The 18,525-nt window shown below is 64.1% G+C and overlaps 1 protein-coding gene across 1 annotated transcript in view; it reads right to left on the bottom strand.

The window, feature by feature from the left end:
• LRP1 (LDL receptor related protein 1) overlaps positions 1-18,525 on the bottom strand; it is a 176,487-nt gene that overhangs the window by 50,902 nt on the left and 107,060 nt on the right. The window contains exons 14-34 of the mRNA XM_054013207.1: positions 18,158-18,347; positions 17,275-17,400; positions 16,492-16,632; positions 15,889-16,014; positions 15,474-15,590; positions 14,989-15,069; positions 10,932-11,099; positions 10,262-10,444; positions 8,679-8,879; positions 8,280-8,525; positions 7,780-7,977; positions 6,500-6,704; positions 5,967-6,131; positions 5,445-5,689; positions 4,528-4,659; positions 3,154-3,381; positions 2,791-2,965; positions 2,200-2,294; positions 1,758-1,907; positions 805-945; positions 125-250 (exon numbers count right to left, since the gene is read on the bottom strand). Coding sequence (XP_053869182.1) covers positions 125-250; positions 805-945; positions 1,758-1,907; positions 2,200-2,294; positions 2,791-2,965; positions 3,154-3,381; positions 4,528-4,659; positions 5,445-5,689; positions 5,967-6,131; positions 6,500-6,704; positions 7,780-7,977; positions 8,280-8,525; positions 8,679-8,879; positions 10,262-10,444; positions 10,932-11,099; positions 14,989-15,069; positions 15,474-15,590; positions 15,889-16,014; positions 16,492-16,632; positions 17,275-17,400; positions 18,158-18,347 — 3,439 coding nt within the window. The remainder of the gene's footprint in view (positions 1-124; positions 251-804; positions 946-1,757; positions 1,908-2,199; positions 2,295-2,790; positions 2,966-3,153; positions 3,382-4,527; positions 4,660-5,444; positions 5,690-5,966; positions 6,132-6,499; positions 6,705-7,779; positions 7,978-8,279; positions 8,526-8,678; positions 8,880-10,261; positions 10,445-10,931; positions 11,100-14,988; positions 15,070-15,473; positions 15,591-15,888; positions 16,015-16,491; positions 16,633-17,274; positions 17,401-18,157; positions 18,348-18,525) is intronic.

The following is an 18,525-nucleotide window of genomic DNA, read 5'->3' as shown; positions in this document are numbered from 1 at the left end:
CGCACAGGCCGCACCACGCGGAAGCTGGGAGGAAACACCCCGCGCCCGAGCAGAGGGCAGCCGCGCGGCGCACAGCAGGACAGCCCGGTGCCAGGGCGTGGGGGGCAAGGGGAGGCGGACTCACCTTCGCAGGACTGCTGCCCACTCTTGAGGCTGTAGCCGGCGGTGCACATGCAGGAGCGGGTGGTGGGCGAGGTAGGCAGGCAGAGCTGCGAGCAGTCGCCGTTGTTCACGCTGCAGGGGTTGGTGCCTGGGTGAGAGAAGGGAGCGGGTCAGGGGGGGCCGGGGGCCTGGGTTTGCTCCGCGTGGCCAAGGCAGAGCCTGATCTGACCCATAAATGCTTTGAGACACCCCCTCCCGTCCAGGGACCTGCTCGCTCGGCCACACGCCGCCAGCCGGACGCCAGAGCCATCGCCAGCCGGCCAGAGGGCACCCGCCTGCACCAGCATTGGCATGACAGGGGACGGGGCTTTCAGCCGGGGAACTGGATGGACACAGCAACCCCCAGACCCCAGCACCAGCCCCACCTGGGGCTAGGCGCTTCCAGCCAGCAGCGGGGCCTAGGGACCCCTGGCAGTGCCAGGCCCCACACATCAATCCCCAAGCACAGAGCGGAGCCGGCTGCAGCATCGTCCCCACAACCCCCCACGGCAAGAAAACCTGAGCCAGGCGCCCAAATCGCCAGAGTTCTCCAAATAACCCAGGTCGGGTGCCTGGGCCTGCCGGCTCCTGTGCTTGGGTCACGTCTTCGCCCTTAGGGCCCTCCCCGGGGGGCCTCTCCTCCCCCCTCCCCGGCTGTCTCACCGTGCTGGACGCTCTCGTCATAGACTTTCATGTGCATGACCAGCGTGGTGCTGTTGCGCAGGACGACGGCCCCCGTCCCGTCCTTCTTGTTGCAGGTGCCCATCTTCTCCGAGGCCTGGTCTGCCCACCACAGCTTGTCGCCTGCCAGGGGAGGGGCCTGGGGACTCAGCACCGCGCCCGCTGCCCCCAGCCCAGCGCCCACCCCAGGGCCCGGCAGCAGCGCCAGCCTCCGGCGGGCAGCCGGGCTCCACCCGCTGCCTGCAACCATCTGGGGGGCGGGGGGCTCAGGCTGCTTCCTAATGGGGAAACGTCCCCCAGCCCCCACCCCCTCAATATCCCTCGGCTCCACTCCCCCATCCCTCGGTTCCCCCCTTCTCCACCCCCCCAGCCCCACCCCTGCCCCCTCATCCCCCGGGTCCCCCAGCTCCACCCCCCCAGCCCCCACCCCCTCAATATCTCCTGGCTCCACTCCCCCATCCCTCGGTTCCCCCCTTCTCCACCCCCCCAGCCCCACCCCTGCCCCCTCATCCCCCGGGTCCCCCAGCTCCACCCCCCCCAGAGCCCCCACACCCTCAATATCCCCTGGCTCCACCTCCCCATCCCTCGGTTCCCCCCTTCTCCACTCCCCCAGCCCCACCACTGCCCTCTCATCCCCCAGTTCCCCGCTTCTCCCCTCCTCAGCCCCATCCTCGCCCCCTCATCCCCCGGTTCCCCGAGCTCCACCCCCCCAGCCCCATTCCCGCATCCCCCAGCCCCAGCCCCACCTCTGCCCCCTCATCCCCAGGTCCCCCCAGATCCGCCCCACCCCCTCATCCCCCAGCTCCACCCCCACCCCATCATCCCCCCAGGCTCCACCCTATGGTGCCCCAGGACCCTCCACTCCAGGCACAGGGTGGAGGCGGAGGGGGGGTGAATCACCGGCTATGGGGGTCCCACGTCCCCCCGGCTCTCACCCATGATGGCCAGCGCGGTAGCCTTGCTCAGCTGGCTCTTCATGGTCTCCAGGACCTCCAGGCCGCTGCCGTCCAGGTTGCACCTGTTGATGGTGCCGGCGCCGGAACTGATCCAGTAGAGCTTGTTCTCCGGGTAGTCGATGGCCAGGCCTGGGGGGAGGCGCCGTTAGCTCCCTCCATGGGCAGAGAGAGGCAGGGGCAGAGGGGGTCCCAGCGGTCTGCGCCGCACCTGGCACAAAATGGCCACCAGTCCCCGCACGCAGGGAGCAGGGACCCGTACGAGGCCCGGTGGGCCCCGGAAGGGCTGGCAGGAAATGGGACGTCAAGAGAAGGGGGATGGGCTGGGGTGGCCCTGGCCCCGAGCCCCTCCCCAGCTGTCACTCCACAGACGGGAAGGGGGTGACCCCGTTCGCGGGACGGGGATGGGGGGGGGTGTCCGTACCGACAGGTCCTCTCTGGTTCGTAAAGAGGAAGCTGCGGTTGCTGCCGTCCATGTTGGCGATGCTGATGTTGTCCCCGTCCGTCCAGTAGAGCTTCCTGGGGGGTTGGGATCAGAGCTCAAATCAATTCGCCCCACATGCAACCATGACCCGCAGCCCCCTGCCAGCCCAGCCCTGGGCTCCCCACCCCCAGCTCTGCCGGTGCCCCTCACTCCCGACCCGCAGCCCCTGCTAGCCCAGCCCTGAGCTCCCCACCCCTGGCTCTGCCGGTGCCCCTCACTCCAGACCCACAGCTCCTGCTAGCCCAGCCCTGGGCTCCCCTCTCCCTCCCAGCCCTGCCAGTGCCCCTCACTCCCGACCCGCAGCCCCTGCTAGCCCAGCTCTTGTCCCCACGGAGAGGCTCAGGTCAGCCCTTCTGTTCTCTTCCTGATACAGCTGAGGGTCCTCTCGATTTACACACCCCCCCCCGGGACCCACAACCCCAGAAAGCTAGGGCCCAGCCACACACACGACCCCCCTGCGCACCCTTCGCCCCCCTTCCCATGGTGCGTTCATGCCCCCCAGCCCTGGGCCCAGCTCCCTCGGCGGCTCACCCTTGGAGTGGGTGAACCACCAGGCAGTGGGGCTTTTCCAGCCCCTGGATCACGGCGTTCTTGAAGGAGCCGTCCAGCCGGGCCACGTTGATCTGCTTCCGGTTGGCGTCGTAGCTGGTCCAGAAGAGGTTTCTGGAAACCCAGTCCACAGAGAGGCCATGAGCGTTGGGCAGGTCTGCAAGGCAACGGGCACGGGAGAGTCGTTAGGGGGCGGCGCCAAGTGCAGGGGGAAGGAAAGGGGCCGGTTAAAGGGGGAAGAGGCCCCCCCGGGGCTGGTACCCCACTGCCCTCCAGCTCAGAGCAATGGGGGCTGCAGGGCTGCCCCCTGGCACAGGGAGGGGCCTGGCTTGGGCCCCCGCCCACCTGCAGAGACGACGGTCTCCACGCCGGTGCCATTGATGAAGGCCCGCTTGATGGTCTGGGTGCGGACGTCGGACCAGTAGATGCGCTGCTCCGGGGCATCGTAGTCCACGGCCGTGACGTTGTCGATGTCGGGCACGGTGAAGGAGATGATGTAGTTGTAGTAGGGGTTGTCGATGTCCACGCCCCGGATCTCCATCTGCCGCGCATACAGCAGGAACTTCTTCAGCTCTGGGGCGCGAGAGACGGGATGAGGGGCGGAGGGATGACCGCAGCTGCCCATCGGAGATCCACGCCCCCTGCCATGCCCTGCCCGCAACCCACTCCCTCTGCCCAACCTGCCCCCGGCCCAACCTATAGCCCACTCCCCCTACCGCTGGTCCACTGCCCCACTTCCCCGGCCCAACCTACACCCCGGCCCAGCCTACACCCTCCTGCCCCTACCCCACCTGCCCTGGCCCACTCCCCCTGCCCCGGCCCAGCCTATGCCCCACCAAAGAGAACTGGATAAATTCACGGTGGTTAAGTCCATTAATGGCTATTAGCCAGGACGGGTAAGGAATGGTGTCCCTAGCCTCTGTCTGTCAGAGGGTGGTGATGGATGACAGGAGAGAGATCACTTGATCATTGCCTGTTCTGTTCATTCCCTCTGGGGCACCTGGCATTGGCCACTGTCGGTAGACAGGATACTGGGCTAGATGGACCTTTGGTCTGACCCGGTACGGCCGTTCTTATGTTCCCTCCCTCCCCCCACCATTCCCTGAGACGCTATGTGCCCCTTGCATCCTTTCACCAAAAGCTTGTCTGGAACCGCCAAGACAGTGAGGTCCACTGCTTAGAGCAGGGGGGGCTGGAAGCCAGGACTCCTGGGTTCTCTCCCCTCCTCTGGGAAAGGAGTGGGGTGTGGTGGGTTGGAGCAGGGGGGCTGGGAGCCAGGACGCCTGGGTTCTATCCCCACCTCTGGGAGGAGAGTGGGGTGTGGTGGGTTGGAGCAGGGGGGCTGGGAGCCAGGACACCTGGGTTCTATCCCCACCTCTGGAGGAGAGTGGGGTGTGGTGGGTTGGAACAGTGGGGCTGAGAGCCAGGACGCCTGGGTTCTATCCCCACCTCTGGGAGGAGAGTGGGGTGTGGTGGGTTGGAACAGGGGGGCTGGGAGCCAGGACGCCTGGGTTCTATCCCCACCTCTGGGAGGAGAGTGGGGTGTGGTGGGTTGGAGCAGAGGGGCTGGGAGCCAGGACGCCTGGGTTCTATTCCTGATCCTACTGAGTGACCTTAGGCAAGGCTGTTTCCTGCTCTGTATACGGGGTCACAGTGGGCCCCATGGGGGCGGGGGTGGGTGGCCAAGCACTCCCAGACGCTCTAAGGGGCCCCACCTACCGTAGCACGTGGTGTTATCCTTGTCCAGCTTCATGAGGTGGGGGCAGGCGCAGGAGGAGGACTGGTTGTAGTTGATCAAGCAGAGGTGGGAGCAGGGCCCTTTGCCCCCGTTGGCCTCGCAGGGGTTGGGAGCTGGGCCCAGGGGGAGAGCAGAGGGAAGTCAGTGATGAGCCCCTCCAAGACGGGCCTGGCCCCTGCGCCCCGAGGGACGGGACAGGGACGCTGACGCCGGCTGGGATACCAGCCCGTCCGCGCAGGGGCTGGGGGTGCAGCTCCCTCTCCTGATCCCATCAGAGTCGGTGCCGGGGGCCCACGACGCAGAGCCCAGTGACTCCAGCTCCCTAGACCCACTGGACCCCATTCTCCGGGGTCGCTCATGTCAACACGCTGGCAGCCAGTGCCAGTCAGGGGGTGTTCTCTGCACCAGCGGCATGATGGGGCCAAGGCAACAGACAGCCAGGCCCAGCAAAAGAGATGGGGTGTCGCGGGGGGCTTTGATCACGATTCTGCTGACCACAGCTGTAAGCCATGGGACTACAGCTCCCAGCATGCAATGCTTCCCATGGATGCAAGCCATGGGACTACAGCTCCCAGCATGCAATGTCCCCCTGGAGGCAAACCATGGGACCACAGCTCCCAGCATGCAATGTTCCCCCAGGATGCAAGCCACAGGACTACAGCTCCCAGCCTGCAATGCTTCCCTCAGATTCATGCTACAGGACTACAGCTCCCAGAATGCAATGCTTTCTATGGAAGCAAGCCATGAGACTACAGCTCCCAGCATGCAATGCTCCACTGGATGCAAGCTGCCCACTGTTCTGCACCCCTCCCCCCTGAACATCCCCCCCAACTAACCACATGGCCCCCGGGGCTCTCCCCGGCCGCGCCCCCTGCCCACGGCGGCGTCGGCGTCTCACCCAGCGGCTGGCGGGACGGGTGATAGACCTGCAGGTCGAAGGGCTGCGTGTTGGTTCTCTGCACCACGGTGACATTGTGGCCTGTCCACTTGTTGGCCTTGGCCAGGGTGTTGGTGCGCCAGTCGGTCCAGTAGACCTCGCCGCCGTACAGGGTGACGGCGAAGGGGTGGGACAGGTACTCGTGGCCCCGCAGCACCTCCATGTGCCCCGAGCCGTCGTACAGCGCCGAGTAGATGGCGTCCGACCTGCGCCGTCACGGGGCGAGGGCACGGCGTGAGGCTGGAGCCGGGGCTGGGCGGAGCGAGGGGCTGGCAGATTGTGTGGTACAGCCCAGCGCCCCGTGCCCACTTCCCCTAGGATCCTCCTCCCCATGCCCCCTCCCCCCGGGATCCCCCTCCCAGGTGCCCCACACCTCCCTCCCCCCGGGATCCCCCTCCCCCGGAAGCTGCCTCCGCGGGCCCCCCGCGCCCCCTCCCCCGGGATCCCCCTCCTGGGCCCCCCGCACCCCCTCCCCCGGGTTACCTGGCGTCGATCCAGAGGATGCGTTTCTCCAGATAGTCGACGGTCAGGCCGTTGGGCCACCCCCCCGAGCCCGTCTCCTTGTGGATTGTGCGCCGGCCCTGGCCGCTCATGGAAGCTGCCTCGATGCGGGGCAGGCTGGCGTCCCAGTCCGTCCAGAACAGGATGCTGGGGAGGGGGGAAGGGGGAGTCAGAGGGCCTGTCGCTGGCAAGGGGGGCAGAGGGAAAGGGGGAGCGTGGCTCTGGGGGGAGCCAATCACCCCTGTATCTGGGCCAGAGGGGGGCAGGGTGACCCCCTCCCCCCGTTCTCAGGGTGGTCGCTAACCTCCCATCAACGCGGCCCCAGCAGCTTTGGGTGAGTCATCTCCGTATTGCCATGGCAACGCCCCCCCCCAAACCCTCTCAGCTCCAGGTGCCCCGCCACTAGCGCCCAGCTCTGACTGGGGTTCCATGGCAGAGCCCGGGGGTGCTCGGCCACCCTGCAGCTCACCAGACCCAGGGGCTGCCCCTGCCCCCCTGGCGGCCCCCACACCCACCCATAGCGGGGGTCGAGGGCGATGGCGCGTGGGTGCTCGATGTCCCCGGCCAGCAGCGTGGTGCGCATGGTGCCGTCCAGCTTGGCCACCTCGATCTGGTCCAGGTTGCTCTCCACCCAGTAGATATTGCCGGCGATCCAGTCCACGGCCAGACCCTCGGGCGTGGCCAGCCCGTATTGGATCACCACCTCGAAGCTGGTGAGAGCTGCAGGACAGGACAGGGCAGGGAGCGCGGCACCGTCAGGGCTAAGGCCCGGCCCCCCATCTCCTCCCCGCTGGCCGCCAGGAGCCCAGAGGGGGCTCAGCTCCTCCCACGGAGAGCCTCCAAAAGCAACGTGAAGCCTCTGCTGCAAAATCCCATCCTACCCACAGCCCCTGCCACCCCACCCCCAGCTCTGCCGGTGCCCCTCAGTCCCCACCTGCCGCCCCTCAGGCCCCACCCGCAGCCCCCGATATCCCGGCCCTGGGCTCCCCCCCAGCTCTGCGGTGCCCCTCAGTCCCGACCCACAGCCCCGAAGGGTCCCTTGTGGCCTGGTTTTCAGACTCTCTCAAGCCCTGGGGAAAACCCAGCCCCTCGTCCTGAGGCCAAAGCAAGGAGCTGAGCTGTGGGCCTTCTGCCCCATGATCTGAGTCACTGGAGAACCCCCCATCCCTGGGGCCCCGCACCCCGAGTTGCTCTCCCCATGGAATTTCAGGCTCCTGAAGGCGCTAATCGGGTTAGGACGAGCTTTCAGCACGCTCAGCTGCCGGGTTGTAATTACCATTAGAGAATTGCTGGGAATGCTAATTAACTCCCACATAACGATCAGCAGTTAAAGGCAGAAAGGTATCATTATCTGGGGCTGAATGCTCTAGCCTTGGCACGGCCCCCCGGGGCTGGGGGAGGGTAAGGACTAGCTCCAAGGGACGGATTTCCCTCTGCAACGTCCCCTCCAGCCACAGGCAGCTCCCCGCCCTGCAGGTGGAGATTCCTGCTCCCACTCCCGCTACGTTGTCTTGTCTTGGCTCCCAGAGGCTCACACCACCCGGGGGCCCTGAGGGTTGGGTTCCCCTCACAGCAATCTGGTGGGCGGCTGGAAGGGTGCGCGGTGACGGAATGGTGTCAGCGGTGGGATACTTGCTCCAGATTCAGGGCCAAGGTGACAGCTTTGGAACTGGAGCTGGAGAGTTCGAATTCCATGTGCCCCCGCCCTACCCCAGGCGCGTCTGTGCCCCACAGCACGTGGCTCTGTGAGGCGGCCACAGGGTTTTGCGCAGCGGCGTCCATTCCCACCACTAACCCCCATTCTCCAGCAGCTTCCCCCGGTAGATCTTGTCCTCCACCACGTCCGTCCAGTAGAGGGAGCTCTGGTTGAGGTGGAAGTCGAGGGCGATGGTGTTGCGCAGGCCGGGCACCAGGACGCTGTAGTCGCCCTTCTGCAGGTCAATGCGCCGGATCTCGTGGCGGTTGGAGAAGATGATGAAGGGCTTGAAGGGGTCTGCGAGCAAAAGGGGCGTCAAGGGGAGGTTGGGGCCAGCCAGGCTGCAGGCAGAGCCGCACTGCCAGGAAGGGGCATGTGCCCAGTTATAACACAGGAGCAACGGGCACCGGTTTCCCCCCGGCGTCTCTGCGGTGCACACAGGAGCACACACGCGCTCCCTCCAGTTGGGGTGTTACTCCGGATGCTGAGGGAACCAGGCTCAGCCCCCGACCTGCCCGCCCGTGCCAATCGCCCCCTGGAATGCCGGGGGCCTGGCGGTGCTGCTCCCCGGGCTCCAGCCCCCCCGGCTGCCCGCTCACCCAGGCTTCGGCAGCTCTCGCCGTCGGGCTCCAGCATCCAGCCCTCGTAGCAGGAGCACTTGACATTGTACTTGTCCTGCTCGCACTTCTGGCTGCATTTGAGGTGCTTGGCGCAGTAGCTTTGGATCTGGCAGGTCCGGTTGTCGGCGCCCAGCTCCATGCCCAGCGGGCAGGAGCAGACGATGCCCTCGCCCGGGGCCACCGTGCAGTTGTGGCTGCAGCCGCCGTTGTTCAGAGAGCACTGGTCTGCGGGGAGAGAGCGTGGCCATGGTCACCCCTGGCGGCAGGGGCCCCTCGGCGACAGAACCCAGGAGTGCTGGCTCCCCGCCCGCTCTAACCACTCGACCCCGCCCCGAGTCAGGAATAGAACCCAGGAGTCCTGATGCCCCCGCGGCTCACCACACAGCTCGCCCTCGTCGGAGCCGTCGCCGCAGTCGTCGGTGCCGTCGCACAGCTTGTCGGGCGGCAGGCAGACGGAGGTGGTGTTGGCGCAGGTGTGGGAGGGCGGCTTGCACACCAGCGACTCGCAGTTCTCCTCGTCCGAGTTGTCCTCGCAGTCGCTGTCTCCGTCGCACACCCAGGCCTTGCTGATGCAGCGGGCTGGGGGCGGGAGGGGAGAAGGGGCGGCGTGAGACATAGTGGGGGGACGGGGACGCGAGGGGCCCGCCCTTGCTCTGTCCCCTCCCCCAAGGCCCTGCTCTTGCTCCGCCTCTTCCCGTCCCCACCCCTGGGGCGGAGGGGTGTGCCACCAAACAGCTGATTGGAGGCACCACCAAACAGCAGTGGCTGGTGGGTGCTAAGCATGGGTGCCCCAGCCCTGGACCTGCCTCCCCAGGGAGCTGTCGTCAGCGGTGGGGGCCACATGAATCTAGGATTCATATCCCCAAATTACAGTCACAACAGCACAGCTGTGGGGGGACATTCCGGCTCTTACTGCGAGTTACTAAATGCATTAAATTCATGTCAATAATTGTTGATATTTACTAATTATTATTCATTTTAATTACTGCTTAATTTAGCGTCATACATTTTTGTTCTTGACTTTTCCTCTTTGATGGGTTTCATTTTGTGCTGTTTCTGATTTTAACACTTGGCTGTTAACTGGTTTCCCCTCCCAGTTTTTCCCTTTCTTTTTTTTTCATCCTTGGCACTTGTTAGGGTGACCAGACAGCAAGTGTGAAAAATCGGGACAGGGGTGGGGGGTAATAGACAGCAATATAAGACAAAGCCCCAAATATCAGGACTGTCCCTATAAAATCAGGACATCTGGTCACCCTGGCACTTGTTTCCTTGTGAACGACCTGTCGTTTCTTTTTTTGGCCCCAACTGGGAAGTTTGAATGTTTTCAACCAGTCGTTCGGTTTGGACAGTTTCCGGGAAGGGACGGAGGTTGAATTTTGAAAACTGGGGGAAGAAAAATGTTCAAAGTTTGAACTGTTTTTGACAGGGAGGGGAACCGAAAATGTTTGAATTCTGAAAGTTTGGGGGGAGGAAAAAGGAGAAATTGGAAACAAAAATGAATAAAGGAAAATGTTTCAATTTGGGATGGAGAGTTTAAAACATCTCCCGCCCTCTGGCTAAGCCGACCAATGAAAAACGGGAAGGCGATGAGCCCCCCCCCCCCAAAAAAAAAAGCTCTGGGGAAAAAAACATTTAAAAAATGAGACAGAAAAACAGTTTCCATCCAAATTTGTCGGAAGATGGAAAATTTCAAGGAAATCAAAGTGGGGGGAGGTGGTAGGTTAAAAATATCACGTTCAAAAACCACCCAGGCCAAATGTCCTCACAATCGGTATTTTAAAGAGACGTTTCAAGCAGCTCCGTTCTCAGAGGCGTGAGCCCAGGGATGCCAGACCCAGGTGCCGCAGGGATCCAAAGAGAGGCTGGTGAAAGGCCCCTGCCCCCCTCCCACGTCTGGATCTAGCGTCCCCTCTCCCGCCCCACCCCCCAGGCTGGATCGAGGCCCCCCCCGGGCCCGTTACCCGAGTCCTTGCAGCCAAACTTGACGTTGGGGTCGCAGACGTGGGTGACGCCCTCGCAGCTCTTCTCGTCGCTGGAGTCCATGCAGTCCGTGTCGCCGTCGCAGCGCCAGCGCATGGGGATGCACAGCCCGTCCAGCCGGCACTGGAATTCGTCCGTGTGGCAGCCCCCGGGCGGGCGGGTGGCTGGGAACGGAGCCCACGCGACAGAGCATCACCGGCCGCGCCCCACGGCGGGACCCGGCGCAGGCGGCGAGGGGGCTTTGGGTGCCCGGGGGGCAGGCAGGACCCGACGCCTGGGGGTGGGGGGCAGGGAGTGGGATTGGGCACCCAGGGCGATACCCGGGGGGCAACAGGGGAGCCTGGAATCCAGTGCTGGGGGGGGACGGGGGACGGTGGGATCCAGGATCTGACACCTGGCCAGGGGGAAGACCAGGATCCAATGATGGGGGGCACCCAGGATCGGATGCCTGGGGTCCAGCCCCCCAAGGGGAGGGGGGGCTCTGGGCGCAGACACCCAAGGAGATGTGGCACCCAGGGTGCAGGGTCTGGGGTAGGGAGGGATCTGACTCCGGGGGCGCCCTAAGCATGAAAGCCCTCCCCCCCCTTCCCCCGGGCGAGGCTGGTGCTCGTGGGGGGGAGCCAGGCAGGACTCCAGGAGGTGGGGGCTCACCCTGGTTGGTGCAGTTGGCGTGGGTCTCGTCGCTGTAATCCCCGCAGTCGTTGTCACCGTCGCAGGTCCAGTGCACGGGGATGCAGCGCCCGCTGTTACACTTGAACTGGTTGCTGGAGCAGGAGTGGCTGCAGCCGGCCTCGTCGCTGTTGTCCCCGCAGTCGTTGTCTGGGCGGGGCAGGCGGTGGGGCAAGAAGGGGGACGTCAGCGGGCAGCCAGCAGGCACAGAGAGCTGGGCAGCGTGGCCCAGTGTCCCTGGGGGCGGGGGGAACGCCCCCCAGCAGAGCAGAGCTGGGAGCTGCCAGGGGTCCACCCGAGCCAGCTTCATTGACAGCATGGTGGGGGGGGGGCCGAGCGAGACGGGCCCCCCGCATTGGCCCCTTCCACAGCACCTCCCCCCAAGCCCCCGCCCCCCTCCAGCCCGACATGCTCGCTAACGTCACAGCCACAAAAAGAAAACGAAGCACAGAAACTGCATAGATCACCTCATGTACCACGGGGGGCAGCGGGAGGAGCTCCGCCGCCCAGCGGGGGGCGGGACGGGGGGAAGGTGGCACGTCCGCGGACCCCTTTGCAATGAGTGTCCACGGGAAGTTTGAATGGATCCAGCCAATTCCCGAGCGCTGCCACTTTAAGGAGAGGCTCGTCCGGTTCCGTCCCGAACGGAGCTTCAAAACCGCGGGCTCTCACACCGGTTCGGAGGTTAAAACGCTCTGCCAGGAGCCTGGCACGGAGTCACCTTCACACTGGCAAACTGGCCCCGCCGCGGCCCCGCTCGGTGACTCAGTTTCCCCTCCCACCTTTCGCTACTCAGACTGGGTGCCTCTCCCTCTCTGTCCGTGCACTACCTTAACACACCTAAGACACAGCACGTCCCTCCCCCATTTCATCGCACGCCGGCACTTCTATTGGCATCTCTCGTGCACAGGGACGGCCCAACTCCCACCCGGAAGGGAAGGCCCAGTTGATGCACAGTTCCGGCGTTGACTGAACAAAACAGTTTATAAACCATCCAGCGCCACTGGACAAGCCCCTAGTGAGCACATGCTGGATCTGGGCTAAGACAGTGGCCGGAGAAAGGAGGGTGCAGTGGTTAGGCACCAGCCTGCAGCTCACGAGATGCGAGTTCAAATCCCCACTCCACCGCAGGCTCCCTGTGTGACCTGGAGCCAGCCACTTAGCTGCTCCCTGACTCAGTTTCCCAGCTGCCATGGGGATAAGTACATGGCCCTGCCTCGCAGGGGGGTGGTCTCGGATATGAGACAGCGAGTGGCTCAGATATTACTGTCATGGGGACTGTACGGGCTCGTCTACGCTAGAAAATTAGATCGACCCAGCTCCATGGCTCAGGGGGGTGAAAAATCCCATCCCTGGGAAGGTAGTTAAGTCGCCATGTAGACAGAGCGAGGTCCCGGCCCCTCGGGGAGGTGGAGAACCTCTCCTGCGCTGCAGCGGGTCACGTGTAAACAAACCCTCTGATTCCCTGAGCTGAACTGATTTAATAGCATTTAAGATGGTGCAAAAAACCCAACAACAACCCTCTCCGTGTAGACAGCCCTCAGCCTTTGGTGGATCACAGCCGTCATCCTTCGCTGGCTTTAAGTCTCTCTCTGTTTCGGTGTCTTTCTGCCTGTCACATCCGTTTGGAAGGAAACTGACACCTCTCCCCTCAAAACCATTTCCAGCCGAATTCCCTCAGACCCTTTTCCCCTAATGCAAAGCGAGCGGCCGATGAGATATCTCCTATTGTTCAGACAACTTCACTTCTCCCGTGTAACAAAATCTCCCTCCTCCTGCCTCCTCTGTCACCAGTTACAGATTTCAACGGGGGGAACCCCCGATCAATCGTGTTCCGGGTTTTCCACGGCCCCAGCTTCTCATGCCATCGTTTACCACTGTGCAAAACGGGAGTGAAACCCCAGCAGGCTAATCTGCCGGCAGCCCTCTAGAGGAGGGACTGGCTTGTTCTGTGGCTCCTGCGTGCCACTGCACCAGGTAATTAATAATAACCGGACACCGGCTATCCACAGACGTAAACGACAGCCCAAGAGGCAGGACGCTGGAGCAGATACGTTGCCCCTCTGATCCCTGCCAGCGTGTGGATCAGTCGGGACGACAAGGAACCGTGGCTTTTCTGGAGTTATGTGACCCCCTCTCCAGCAAAGTGGCAGGCTTTGGGGGACGGGTGGCAGGGGGGTTCTGGTACATGTTGATCTATGCACTAACCGGTAGGTTTTGGACAGTTCTTTTCGTCAGAGCCATCCCCACAATCCTTCTCTGAAACACAGAAACCAACCAAAAAACAACAAAAGACAGGCGAGTGGGCACATTGAAGAGACAGAACAAAAAACACACAGCAACAGAAAACCGCCGCCGACGGGCAGAGCCACACTGAGCTGGACAGACGGACACGGACGACAGGGGAACGTTAAACGGCCCCGGGGGAGAGAGATCAGAAGCAGTGGATGGCGCCCGGTCCCCTCCCCACGTGGCTCCCTGCAGGGGTTCTTTTGGGGGGCAGGACAAAAAGGAGCTGGCTGGGTGATGAGAAATGCCAAGGCCCTGAGCTCCAATGCCCAGAAACTGCCCCAGCCCCCTGGGCCGATGCCCGTGTGTGGTAAGCTCAGGTAACACCTGAGGGCGGCTGAGCCGGCCTTGTGGACGGGAAGCGGCTGGTTAATTACGGCCCTGGGAAAACAGTTTGCCACGAATCAAGGGATCCCTCTGCCTGCGTCTTCACACAAAACCCCAGCAAATGCAGCCCCTGCTCCCCTGCCCCTAGCCCGTCGCCCGCTCCAGGCCTGTTCATTAAAATTAATGCTGCCGAGTTGTTATGGCGACAAATATGAACCGGGGGAAGCCCTGCGGCAAATCCCGTCTCCTGCCTCAGAACCCAAACCCGTCCCGCAATGCGCGGCTGCTCGGGAACTCGCCAGCACCGGCCAGAGGCTGCTGCATCCGCACCCAGACCCGCAGCTCCCAACGGGGCGCTGCAGGGGGGCGCTCTGCCAGGCCGGCCCTCCGCTGGATTCCCCTGGCCTGCTCCCCAGCCACTGGCTAAAGCATTTCTCTGCCCCCCAACCTGTCTGCGCCTCAGAGCACGGGAAAAGCCTGGGGTATGTATTACACCCCCGACACGCACGCACCCACCCCCCTACGTATACGCACCCCCGGACGCACCCCGCATTCACACCCTGCCATATGCATGCACCCCCGCATGCACACCTACACACACGCTCCCACATGTATGAACACACGTGCACCACACAGCCACTTGCACCCACACCCACATGTACACCTACACCCATACGTATGCACATGGGTGGACTGGACCAGCCAGTGTGTGCACACCTACACACATGCACCCACATGTATGCACACTCGTGCACCAGTCACTTGCACGCACACCTACACACATGCACATGTGTGCACCACACAGCCACTTGCACGCACCCCTGCCTGCACACCTACAGACATGCACCCACACGTATGCATACGCGTGCACCGGACCAGCCACTTGCCCGCACACACATGCACACCTGCACTGAACACCCACGCACCCACCTGGTTCTGTACATCTAAAAGCAAGTGCGACCTCTAAAGATCAAACCCGGCTCATTCCCAGTTTCACCTGCCAAAGCCTCGGTCTAACCACCCTCGCTGCGTCCCTTACCCTGCATTGCAGGGAAGATCCCTGGGGCGCGGAGGACAGGGGATGTGCCCAGGGCTCGCCAGGCAGTCAGTGGCAGCGCCCGGACTGGCGCCCAGTCGGAGCTTCGACTCTATCTGAGCCCAGCGTGGGCATCCTGAGAGGGGGTCGTGGGGTACCCAAGGCCTGTGCTGCAAAGCACGTCCATTTCCAGCGCAAGCGAAGTCCCTACGCATGGGGGCCCCGCGGGTGGATTCAGGTGCCCGGGAGGGGGGAGATCTGTGGCCGAAAGAGCACAAGGAATCCCCCAAAGCAGCCTCTGCTCCAGCAGGGGCACCTCCCTGCTTCTGATCTCCCTGTGGCCGCGTGGCGCCGCGTCACGCCCCTGGGCGTGGGGAGCTCACTCACCATTGTCACATCGCCAGTTGATGTTTATGCAGCGCCCGTTGTTGCAGGTGAACTGAGTCAAGGGGAAGCAGGTGGGGTAAGCTGCGGGGAAGAAGGGAACGGGCCCCGTCAGTGCTGGGCCAGATCAGCCCCAGACGCTGGGGAAGGTGGACCACAGATCATGGTGAAATAACCTGCCCAGCGTGGAGGGGCCTTTCTAGCCCCAGCATCCAGGGGACGGCTCATGAGGCCCCGGGTCCACTTACACCCCACCACCCGCCGCCAGATCTGCTCCCACCTCCAGCAATGCAGCTAGAACGGCTGGGTCCCTCCCTGCCCCTGCTGCAAACCCCAGGACGCCTGCTGAAACTGACGGACGAGCAGCTGCACTGGGACCAGAGCCCTGTTATTCCCTCCTGCCCCCCCCAGGCCAGCCAGTCCTCCGCCCTGAGGCCGGATCGGAGCTGGCGCACCCTAGAGAGGAAAGGCCCCATCCCCCCACTCACCGCAGGAGGAGGACTCATCCGAGCGGTCCCCGCAGTCGTCGTCCAGGTCACAGGTCCAGGAGATGGGGATGCAGCGGCCACTGGCGCAGGAGAACTGGTTGGGGGGGCAGGTCCGGGCTGGGCATGGGGCAAGACAGACACAGGGCGTTTCAGTGACCCTGGCGGCCATGGGGGCAAATCCGCGGGGGCAGGGGGAGGAGCTGAGGATGCAGTGAGCCTGCAAACGAGGTTAGGCCCTGAGCACGGCTTGCACGTGGCCGTGCAGGACACAAAGGGTTAAGCGCCCGGGCGGGCTGTGGCCCAGCTCAGAGGCCCAGCACCCTGCAAGGCTGCGTCCGCGGGGCGCTGGCTCTCCAGCCCTGGGCTCCGAGCCGCCCCAGGGACACGGGGGTGGCTGGATACACGGGCTCCTCACCAGAGCAGGTGGAGTTGGATTCGTCCTCGTTGTTGCCGCAGTCGTTGTCGCCGTCGCAGAGCCAGCGGTTGGGGATGCAGCGGTTGTTCTCGCACTTGAAACGGTCTGAGGGGCAGGTGTGCTCGTCTGGATGGGGGAGGGGAAGGAGACTCAGGACCCTGGGGCGCAAACCCCCTCCCCTCCCCCGCAGGCTCCACCTGAGCACTAGGGAGCCGGGCTGCAAGCCCTCCTGGGAATTAGCCTCATTTGGGGAAACTGAGGCAGGGGGGGAGGGACGTGCCCAAGGTTACACAGGGAGACAGTGGCAGAGTGAAAATAGAACCCAGGCGTCCTGACATTTTAGCCCCCCTCTCCTCCCGCAACCACTAGACCTCACTCCTCTCCCCAAGCCAGGGACAGAACCCAGGAGTCCTGACTCCAACCCCCGCTGCTGTAACCACTGCCTCCACCAGGTCGTGATCCCAGCACGGACTCTGGATTTCTCTGAGGAAAGAGCTGTGGAGTGGGTGAGGGTGGGAGGTGGGGGGCGCACACTGTTCATCCCAGTGGCGGAGGACGGTGTAACCCGGCTGGAACTCCCTGGACCCCCAGGCTCCTACGCACGGCAGAGCTCCGGCGCTTCGTCGCTGTTGTCCAGGCAGTCGTTGTCGCCGTCGCATTTCCAGCGCTCCTGGATGCAGCGGTTGTTCTTGCAGGCGAATTCCCCGGGCTGGCACTGCGGAGGGGGCACGTAGGACGGGTTGGCTGCCGAGGAGAAAGCAGGAGAGGGGCGTTGATTGTGACAAAGGCCTTTTCCTTTGCAGCCGGCAGCGCATGGGGAGGCCTCCCGCGTGGCTCCCACCAGCACGAGGGGAGGGTGAAACGCTCCCCGGCTCAGAGCAGCCGAGATCGACCCTTGTGGCATGAGGCCCAGGACGATGGGGATCCAGGCTCCCGGTCCATGAGGCTTTGCATGAGGGCGCTTAGGGGGAGCCAAACCGGGGGAGCTTTGTCCCCATTTCACAGACGAGGAAACTGACGACGTAGCAGGTGAGCCGCAGAGCCAGGGAGAGAACCCAGAAGTCCTGGTTCCCAGCCCTGTGCTGGGACCGGGCTGCCGCCTCCCCCTCCCTGCCCACTGTCTGCGTCTGACACATGTGTCTGGCAGACGGGGAAACTGAGGCATGGAGCAGTACCCGGGAGTCCCCGAGGTCCCCCAGCAGCAGAGCCGGGAACGGGCGCCTGGTCTCCTGAGCCACTGACTCCAATGGGGTGGGACCGGCTGGGAGACCCGCTCTCTCTAAGGCGGGGGTGGACTCAGCAGCCTGCAGACCCCGAAAGCATGACCCGGCGAGGGGGTGTTACTGCTAGTGGCACAGTCCCCTAGCGATCACCGTGGCAACGTACCTTGGCAGGTGACGGAGTCGGGGCCCAGGATCTGGTCCTCGGCGCAGGCGCACTGCCGGCCCCGGGGGATGGCCAGACACAGGCTGCTGCAGCCCCCGTTGTTGACACGGCAGTTGTTGGTGCCCACTGCAGGGGGCAAGGCAGGGAGTGAGAACAGCCAGACGGGGGGGGGGAGGAGAGGAGGCTGACTGGCTGCAATGGGGGCTGCTGGGGGCTCAGCCCCTGGGGAAAACCAGGACCCACAACTAGGCCCAATTCAGCAAGGCACCGAAGCCCTGTTGAGCTGTGCAGGACCCCTTGCACGGTTAGTGTTCCGCTCCTTGGTGAAGGAAGTCCCTAGGGCGGGGGGGGGGGGGGTGACTGCAGGGGGCGACCGTGCCCCCAACCGGCCCCAGGGGTCCTTTGCAGGGGGCCGGTTGGGGGCAGTGGCCTGAAATGACAGGAGGGGAAACACCCGGGGGGCAGGAACAAGCAGGCAGAACAGCGGCCAGGGGAGCAGAAAGCACCGGGGCTGACAGCCGGGGGGCAGAGGGAGGGATCCAGGGGGGCCCAGCACCCAGACTGAGGAGCCCTAGATGTGGCCCGAGGCCCCTCCAGCTTTGACCTCCCAGCCCCACATCAGGATCTCTTTCAGACAGGGCCCCCTCCCGGTATGGCTGGGTCCTAGGGGCAGAGAGAGAGAAAGCAGCGAAGTCCCAGCCGGTTCCCTCCGGCGCCTGCCCCGGGACGGAGCAAGGGCAGCGGGCTCCCCCCAGGGCCCAGCGCCCCCGTGCAGTCAATCGCACCATTTCACGCTGCCTGTGCACCAGGGCGAGCGGTTGCCCGCGCCACAGGGTGACAGAGCACCAGGCCCTTTGCACACACATACCCCCCGGCCCCGTACCTTGCTGCTGCTGGGCGTCGTACATGCGGATCTCGAAGATGGGCGGGCGCTCGTTGCGCAGCAGGGTGACGGCCTTGGACGCCTGGTCCAGCCGGTAGATGCTGCCGCTCCGGTACTCCGTCCAGAAGAGGAAGTTGCTGTAGTGGCAGAGGCCAAAGGCGTGGTTCAGCTCCGGGCCCTCGTAGACAATCTGCATGGGGGGGAGAGAGAGAACATGGCTCGTCCTGGCCGGGGCAGACGGAGGGAGCCCAGCTCCGGGGAGTGGAGGGTTAAGGAAAAAGGGGCAGCTCGGGGGGGGGGGGGGGGGGGGGGCCCGCCTGGCCCCCTTGCAGGGCAGAGCAGATGAACAGGATTCCGGGCTCAGGGAG

The sequence above is a fragment of the Malaclemys terrapin genome, chromosome 23 (assembly GCF_027887155.1).
Source record: "Malaclemys terrapin pileata isolate rMalTer1 chromosome 23, rMalTer1.hap1, whole genome shotgun sequence".
Classification (NCBI taxonomy): Eukaryota; Metazoa; Chordata; order Testudines; family Emydidae; genus Malaclemys; species Malaclemys terrapin.
The sequence above is the reverse complement of the archived record's forward strand: the minus strand, read 5'-3'. Positions and strand labels throughout refer to the sequence as shown.